Below are 9,611 nucleotides of genomic sequence, written 5' to 3'. Positions count from 1 at the left end.
ATGACAAGCCAAGTGTCTCCAGTTCATTCCGTACTCAATTTTACCCAAGCAAATTTTTTTCTTGAGTAGATCTTTATAGCACGTTGTTATAAGCTTACAAATTTGCAAAAAAAAAATTGCGTACTGACGCAGAATTTGCGTTTCAAGTTATAAAATAATCAATCTTTTAAATTCTTTAATATTTCAGATGAAATAATCTTCAGAAACAAATCCTCAAAGCATAAACGAATTAGGATAACGAACCATTTTATTATAGCAGTTCCCATTTTTTCTTTAATATAACGCTCTTTTTCCTGTTTTTCCTCAACACGTTTTCTTCCACGGAAGCTTCAAGATACCCTGAGAGCAATTTCTTTTATTAATGTTCGCGACCGTGTTTGAACTTAATTGTTTAAGTATTGATATTTAACGTCATTTACAAATACCAATAAAATAACCCCATGAAATAAATGAGATATATTGAAAAATATGAAAGCCCACCAAGACGAGTTTCATACCTGTTATTACCTGGCTTGGGAATTGCAGCGGTGCATAATTAACAGGTTTGTTGTAAACGAGCTTTTGGTCAACTACAATGCATTTAAAATGCATCAGCAATCAGTAAGTTTGCCAACTGATGACAGTTAATCTGAAAGACTACCAGCTCTTGATATGATCTAAACCACCTGAGGTGACCATGATCTAGAGCATCGCAACTATTGTCACCGAAGTTAGTAAGTAAGTCACGGAAGACCGTCACAGACAAAGAAAGATTGTCAACGAGAGCTGCAATTTTGGTGAATCCCACGGCAACACACCGAGGCATAACGAAAATTCCTCAACTCCGTTCAACACAACTTTCCTTAACTTCTCCGTCTGTATGCACCTGCAGCTCAGTTGAGTCTCATAGACCTTTATCGTGATTGTCGTCACAGTACCACGTGACCCAGATCTGTTGCTTCATTTTTGCATATTGAGGTGAGGTTTACTAAAACGCTTTTTTTCTACTAATAGATTGTTTTTATAATTTTTAAATGGCGGGGATCGATTAAAACATACCTCTAGTGTATAGATTGAGTGCTGTATCTTCAAAATTCGAGAAATGGATTTTTACATGAACATTGTCCTTTAAGCGCTCTGTAATGCGATCTGACATACACCTTGAAAACGGGTAGTGTGGTCTGATATACCGGTTTATTCTGGATCCGTAGGTGCCGAGTCTGGTAGTTGAGTAGGCCTGTGGTCACTGGACGAAACTCTTGCCAGAAATTTTGTGGAATTTTAGTATTTATCTTATTTATTTTTAGATGCAAAAAACGTTTGGCGATACCTAGCATATCGTTTATTGATGAAAATAATTTTGAGCAAGGTTATTTTCGAAACACGCTCCAGTTCACAACAATCCCCTGATGATTGCAGTTTGTCGTGCTATATTCACTGAAAGAGGGAGTAAAAGTTATATGGATTTACTCCCCAAGGACAAAATAATAATAGTAATAATAATAATAATTTATTTTTAATGATAATTATATTTGAATATTCATGTTTTATTTGACAATCTATTTTTTAAAATCACTACACCATGATGCTGCTTAAAATATGATACCAACATGAAGAATAACAAGCACCGCGTAACATGTAATAATACTGTTGACAAAAAGAAAAAAGAAAAAAAAAAAAGAAAAAAAATGAAAATGTACACTGAAACATGTGCCTGTATCGATATGTCACTGTCAAGTTAATTGGCACTTACAATCACTAAGAGGGTACAAGTGCACGCGGAGGTAGTGAAACTGCATGTCCTCAACGTAAGTGGAATGTCTATCATTATGGTGTATTTCCATTGGGTGTTTTGGTTGAAAGGGAAGTTAACAAAAAAAAAAAAAAAAAAAAAAAAAAAAAAATCATTGCATAGCCTGATCTTGAATAAAATAGGTAAAATGTTACAACAAACGAAACAAGCATAACTAAACATAAAGCATTTTGAGCCATGTCGGATTTCATCAAGAATCTTTCAAGAATCCTTACAATGAACTGTTCAAAAGTTGAAGGCATACCAAAGGTGTCTGTTTTAGCCAAGAGTTGCGTAAAAAGGAAATTTCATACTATAGGCCTACTGGTACTTCATATGATTTTTTAAAAGAATTATCAATGAAAATCCAAACTTCCTTTCGTTTTTTATTCACACGATATAGCACGAATATCATAAATCAAACTGGGTTATTAATAATAAACTTTCCAATAGATTTGACCGCGGCAAATGTCTCTTTTCCAGATGGAATTATTTGGTCAGTGGGTAAGATGAAGCCATGTCTTCCCTTGTCTCGTAATTCCACGCCGTACGAGAGTTTGGTCCCTAAGGCCCCGTATGTCCAGTCGGCGCTACTTCCACTTGCTGGATCTAATGGAAAGAGATTAAAGAAAAATAAAAAATATATATATTTGGTTGCTGTTTATACTGTAAAATAAACAATACCCCGATTTCATCATGCACAAACAGTGATTTTCAAAATTCAAATCATTTTATTCATTTGTTTCAAGTTAAAGCGATAAGAAAAAAAAAAGCGCCAAATTTCAGGTATCACCAGTGAAAAATTATCCAACAAAAATATGTCATTTTAATTTCCACTTATGTAACCCGTTGCCACAAACGTAAAGTTTGTACTACATACAGTAACATCCCTGCATCCAACCTGATATTTGATAATTTGTCTTACAAACTAGTTTTAATAATTAAATTATTTGTAAGGCATTTTAATTAGACTCAATGAATACTCAAATAAAGGTTAAATAAATAAATAAATAAACTTACATATGATATTGGCAATGCTGCCGTGTTCATATTTTACTCCATTAACGCTGGCCAGGGCTTCAACCGCAGCAGCAGCGACTTTGTTCTGAAAGACAAGGAGAGTATACACGTGTGAAAAAAAAACCACTTTACATATTACTCAGTGAATCAGAAATCGTAGTTTATGGAGTGCAAGGTGACCTTCGTAGGCGATATTTTCGATGTTTAAAAAATAGGTTATGATAATAAAAATGAAAAGCATTTGTATCCTGTTCATATCTATGTCAGCTAAAAGGTATATTCTAAAGCAAGCTTTCCACTCGGTATAGACCCATATGAATTTAAAGGAAATTGGGAACAAGCTATTTTAGACCAGTTACCAGTACGTGTACGTTGACAAAAAGTGCATCTAGGTGTGGCATAGAGATGTCATATAATTTTGACCTACAAAATTGCCTGACAATTTGAAATATGGTAATGTGTGCGAATTAAATATGCAAAGAGTCCATGCAAAACAAAAATTAATAAGAGGTACAGGGGCGGATCCAGAATTTTTTGAAGGGGGGGGGGGCGTTTTTTTAAGGATTGGCAGACCTCAAATTCCGATGCCGACCCTCACTCCCTTGGCTTCTGGTTAGGAGCTCACTCGAGGGACCCGAAAAAAAATTGGTGTTTTGGAGGGCAAATGGCGCCATTTGGTACGGTTAAGAACGATGATTCAAGGAGACGTTTTTTTTGGTGCGTTTTTTTATCAGAAATCGAAGGGAGGTAGGGCTCCAATGACACCCCCCTAAATCCGCCATGAAGGCAAACCAAATGCTTTAACTGAAGCTGGTATCTCAAATTGCGGATCTCAAATGCTTTACCTGAAGCTGGTAATCTGGCGGGAGGGTATGCGTGTAACCCCAGGGCGTCATCCACAGCTCGCTGTAACTATGGAAATTGATGTAACACTTCAACGTGTCATTGTGAGCCGCAAGGAAGTTGGTCACGTGCTGGAGTTCCACTTCCGAAAAGGCTTTCGGTCCGCAGTAGGAGTCTGAGCACGGATTTCTACTGGCGCCAGCCTCTGAAAGAAAACAGAAACAAACCCATTAGTAACTACTCAAATTAGCATAACTAAACGAAAATGTTACAGACATATACATTAGGGCCCCTACACCATGGGCAATCTAATTAATTCGATACAAAATAATTGTCTTTTCCATAAAAAATCCAGAGTATAAATTGACCACATCGTAGACGTTAATGTAAGGGTTAGGGGGAGAGAAGAGGCGATATTCAAAGGAAGCTTCCCACCACCCCGAGTACACTTATTTCCTTTCAGCATGCTTACGTCATCATGACATAACTTACCACACCAGTGCCAGTCCCAGTTCCTGTTTGGATCCACTCCCACACATGAGGTGCCCGGATGAGTGGAGCGAGTCTTACGCCACATGCGATCCTGGTGGTTGAAAAGAAAGTTTTGATTAAAATTGTATTGAAAACAAAATTTAAAAAAATGGAAAAAAGCAACATGTACCTTTTTTTCGAGTGCTTCTGCCTGATATAGACTATGTATGCAGCACAAGAACAAAACTTCGAGTTTCGTTATGCAAAGGAGATCACGAAGACAATTTTGGAGCGTCTGAGACCATAATTTCTTCAAAATATCAAATTAAGGTAATAAATAGCTCAAGCAAAAGGGTTTTCATCACAGTATGTTCTTTATTTATGAGTATTGAAAATTTAAGATATAACTAAAGTAGATGCTGGCTACAGTAAAAACTCTATCTAAAAATCCAATTATTTCTTCCGTTGTTGACTCCCATTGCCACGCTCTCGAGAATTTATAAAACTGTCGATCAAAATGCCGAAATACAAGTTAAAAAAGTTATATCGGCTATTTTCTCCCAAGCTAAAATGTTTTCCCACGTGCATTACCTGCAAATAACCTTTCTACTAATTTCAATGCGTTTTTCCAATATTATTTTCAATTTGCCTCATGGAGTATCTTTTTTTATCAAGAGTGGGGGAAAGGGATTTCCTTGGGGCGACAAATAACACAAAAGGTACAGAGGGAATCAAATTACAGTACAGACAAAATAAATGTCGTTTTAGCAAATTCTAATGGATTTACATTTTAATACATACATGTACATTCAGCGAAATTTTTTAATGTTTTTTTTTCGAACGACACCCAGACCAGAAATCAAATTACATGAAATCAATCAGAAGGTAGGCTTTGTCAATTTCGCAATATTGTTTATATCAAAAAGCACGCTTTCATCTCATGTGCAGATATTTGATTTTTGTGCTAGAATATGCACACTGCAGTTTATTCTCGCCACCGCTTTTCCAATCTCTTATTAGTCTCAACCTTGCAGATTATGAATACGTTACCAGGCAATTGCATCTTGTAACCCAAACAGGTTCTTGTGAACATCTCATTAAGTTTAACATTTCATAGATAATGACAAATGGGAAGCTTGCCATCGGCAATAAACCACAACATTATTGTTTTTAAGCAAAGTATGCAGATGGAAGATTGCATTAGTTGAGACGGGCATAATTCCCACGCATTTCCTATGTAATAAGGTTTATGACTGAAGTTGGGTCACTTAGAACCCCCTCCCCGTTGAAACTGTTGGTATCAAACCTAAAACACTCTAAGCGTGGCCTTATTATCAGGTAAATATACACCACCAGTACATATGCAATATACCTGGTTCAGTAGCGAAATTCTTATCAGTGCCACTGTTAACTGCACGTGCAGATAACTGCTGCCTTGGTGCTGACGGTTATTTCACATAAATCATAGATTATAACAGTATATAATTAACCAATTAAAGGATTCGCCTTTGGTTCAAACATCCTTTTATTTTTTATTCATTTATTGAAAATTTATTATGAAGTTATTTTGTGTGGTAATACATGTATTTACACGTCTAAATATACTAAAGTTAGGAACCAGTCGCGTTGTGAAAAATACATCTAAAATTTCTGGGTCTAGAGACCTGCTTGTCTGCGACGGCAGATAAAATCACCAAAGAAATCAATCCAGGGGCGGATCCAGGACTATTTGAAGGAGGGGGGGGGGGGGGGGCGCAGATGCAATACCCTTGGCGTGGAGTTCGGGGCCCACTGAAGCCAAGGTCCCCGAAAAAATTTGGTATTTTAGAGGGCGAACGGTGCCATTTGGTACGGTTAAGGAGTATGATTTAGCGTCAAAATTCTAATTTCAAGAGGGCACCATTGGTGTTAATTTTTTTCAGAAACCGAAGTGGGGGGGGGGGGTCAGGACCCCCCGTACACCCCTCTTTAAATCCGCCACTGTAATCTACCTGGTAGTACAGAAACAAAGGCATACAACAAGAGACTCGGTTCACGTCAATTTATTCTCACCTTCTCCCACGTGTAGACATACCCATCCACATTGAATACAGGGAGTAGGTACCAGTCAATGGCGTTCACCAACTCCGTGACGTCAGGGTCGCTTCCATATTGAGACAAAAGCTGGAAATGATTAATTAAGAAATGAAAGAACTTTTTTTATTATCACTGCATCAAATTTATATACATGTATTTAATTTTAGTTAAAGATCAGTTAATAACCCCAGTTGTTTGAACAACATAGACTAATGTGATAGTTTCTAAAATAAATTTGATTACAATTTAATTGTTAATTATTTCAACCACTATTGTATCTAGGTGTTGATTCAAGAACTTGTGTCGGTCAAGCACACGGCAATCAGATTACCAGAACTAATGAATGATTGCAGCCCCTGCTTCTGGGTTGGGAAGGGGGGGGGGAGACAAATTAAAACTGATCTATTACGGGCCTTATAAACGGATTATGCGTTTACTAACACTACCCACATATATTTTATCACAAACACCCTTATTAGCCACCAAACCCACAAATTAACCAACACACCGTACAATTATTTAGCACCAACAAAGCGAAACCTAGCACTAACACCCATCCGCTCTGGTAGTGCTGGTTAATTTGTAAGTTAGGTGGTTAATATTGATGTTAGTGCTTAAAAATCTGCGTTTAGTGCTAGTAAACGCCTAATCCGTTTATAAGGCCTACTAAAAGCCCAGAGAGCGTTCTACTCACCTGTCCTGTCATGTAGATGACCGTGGCTGGAGAGATCCACTCTCGTGCGTGTATCCCGCCGTCCATCCAAAAGGACAATTTCCCCGTAGAATGCTCACTGCTTATCTGAACAGACAGGAAAAGGGCGTGTAAGTTGAAGAAAAAAATTGAAAAATTTGAACACATAGGTCGCTTTTTGGACAGTGTGTCTGTCACATTAGTTTTAATTAAAATTAAAATGAAAGTAGTCTTTTAATCTAAATGCTGAATCCATTTCCAAGCGTCTAATTCCAGTTTTCAAATCCCGTCAGTTGTATTAAACAGACCTTAATGGCGTTTATCATTCTCCCTTCAAATGAGTTCCCTAGCGGTATGAGTGTAACCAGCTTCGGATACGTCTCTTGAAGAGATTTCAGCCATTCCTCTACCTAAGAAATCACGACAGACTGAACGTGGGTAATATAACAATAATGACATCGAATGAGGGTGTTAACGTTTTTAATACAAGCTTGGGCCTTATGGAGCGAAGACCAATCATTTTTATTTGAGGAAAACCGTTTATACCCACCATAGGTCCCATTATTGTTATATTGAAACATATTAGCCTATATCAAAAAGACAATGGTGAATTAAATAATGCTTTTAATCTTTAAAGACTAGAGGAAAGTGCTCTGAAGTTTTTTCTGTCTTCAGAATCTAAATACTAAACAAATACACCACAGAAGTTTACAAAAAAGTTCTTTGTGTCAAAAATGGAATTTTCAGAAGTCGCACATTATTTGGTTTTATTGTGTTGGGTTCCTTAAAGCACTGAACAACTTAATTCATCCAGTGAGTGGTATTTCCCGTAGTCAAACTCATCAGTAGCATTTTGTTTCAAATTGTACAAGAGCTCATCTTCTATCTTAGCCTGCAGATCCTTTATGATGACCTCTGGCTTAAAGTCAAGTGCATTCAGGGCCCCCTTCAGGACCTTAAGGTAGTCAGGTGGTATCTGAATGTCCACTGCTCTATTGACTCCTGTTGGAGGTCGCCAGAAATCTACCTACATTATGAGAATAAAAGATTCAGAGTGCCTTTGACACTAAGAATGAAGTAATTTTTCTTCAGTCAACAGCTTAATATTGAAATAGTTTTCACCTCCAATATTTCTGTTAGACATCGAAATATTGGAGGTAAAAACTATTTCAATATTAAGCTGTTGACTGGAGAAAAATTACTTCATTCTTATAACATAACAAGTGATGAAATTCTTCTCTGACCTTTGACACTGGTTTTAAAAAAGAACAACCAATATAAGACACACCGTATTCACAAATAATCAGAAAAACATTGCTTAAATTACAGTATATTCAGAATATGAGAGATCATGGATCACATGCTAGGGGCAGTATCAATGCCGCTGGCTGAATTTTACTTTACTCAACGTGAATTTTAATACAAGAGGGGAGTTAAACAAAGCAGATCACGGATCACAAGCGTGTGAGAAATCTAGGAAAGAGAAGCAAAAGTAAACACATTAGGAAAACACACGAGGCTGAAATAGAAAGTGCAAGCACTGGTACATGTAGATGTTTTTCAGGCCTGTAATATTTCAATATGTGTGCATCAGCTGTCTTTTATTGATAAAGGGCACTTTGATTTATGTTTGATAAGATAAATGCATCATGAGTATAAAGGGTCCTTCTACTCACTTTGTTGACAAAGACGTTATCTTTCAGTAGTCTCAGAGCACGCACTTGTTCATCAGTGTGTGGTGTCACTCGAATCACTTGGTGGCTGAAGCAGACATTTCATTTCAATACATTATTCAGATATGTCGTGTATCAAACACCCTTTAAAATTCAACATAATGAAATTGAGATCCCAGATCAATAGTGTGACTTTCTCCGACTGTTTGCTACTCTGTAAGCGGGTGACATGACTTTGGTTGTCTGTGAGTTTGTTTATGTGCGTTAAAATTATGTTGAATCTTTCACTGGGTTACCATACCTACACAGCTCGATATAACAGGATCGATCCATCACCAAAGGGTTTCTCGCTAAATCGCCTACTGTAGCTGCTAAACGATAATTAATTACCCCTAGCAACTTCAGTAGGCGTGACAGACATCTAAGCCACTGAAGTTGATTGCAATTTAGCGAGAACCTCCTGGGAGGTAGATCGATCCACAGCTAGTACGATAGGGTATGGGAATGGTCCCTTTAGTTTAAAAGTTGGTAATCTCAATAAATAAAATCATCGGAGCTAGCTTGTGTTCACTCACCCGTCATAACGAACTCTCTCAGGTATTCTACCTAAAGACTCACAGCCAAGTATAAGAACGAACAGGGAAGTAAAAATACAGTTCGCCTTCATGATTGTCATCGTTTCCTTCACCTTACTCTCTCTATAGCGCGGTTTCTATAAATACCCCCAATGTATATAGAGTATGTGCGGTCACATGATAATCACGAGTTGCCTCTAAAAGTCCGTGTCATTGTGATTGCCTTCGTGCTACTATACACAGGTCCGTAGCCAGCAATTTCAAAAGGTTTTTTTTCTGAAATACCTGTAGTGGACCTTTTACCGTGAAACCTTTGTGTACCTAGAGAAATTTTACGCAGAGGAGATTTTTTCCCGCCAAAAAGGGGTTCGGGGGGGGGGGGGGGGGGGTCTCTGTTGGTTACAGGCCTGAAACAAGGGCAGTTGAAGTTAGATGTCAGATGTCTGGTGCTGAATATTCTGTTTGTTGCCATCAGGTTTTATAGAGAGAGA

At 37.6% G+C, this 9,611-nt stretch overlaps 1 protein-coding gene across 1 annotated transcript; it reads right to left on the bottom strand.

Annotated features, from left to right (window-relative positions):
- Positions 1-229: 229 nt before the first annotated feature.
- LOC106166930 (carboxypeptidase B-like) lies at positions 230-9,285 on the bottom strand. The gene is made up of 10 exons (XM_087010506.1): positions 9,121-9,285; positions 8,549-8,633; positions 7,666-7,899; positions 7,181-7,282; positions 6,876-6,980; positions 6,158-6,268; positions 4,127-4,217; positions 3,637-3,839; positions 2,792-2,876; positions 230-2,380 (listed from the first exon to the last, which is right to left on the bottom strand). Exons 1-10 carry the CDS (start codon positions 9,219-9,221, stop codon positions 2,190-2,192), a joined length of 1,308 nt encoding a protein of 435 aa, XP_086866632.1. The 5' UTR covers positions 9,222-9,285; the 3' UTR covers positions 230-2,189.
- Positions 9,286-9,611: the final 326 nt, after the last annotated feature.

This window comes from Lingula anatina, chromosome 4 (assembly GCF_051362555.1).
Source record: "Lingula anatina isolate TDL-2025a chromosome 4, LinAna3.0, whole genome shotgun sequence".
Classification (NCBI taxonomy): Eukaryota; Metazoa; Brachiopoda; class Lingulata; order Lingulida; family Lingulidae; genus Lingula; species Lingula anatina.
Note: the sequence above shows the minus strand (reverse complement) of the source record. Positions and strands in the feature narration are given on the sequence as shown.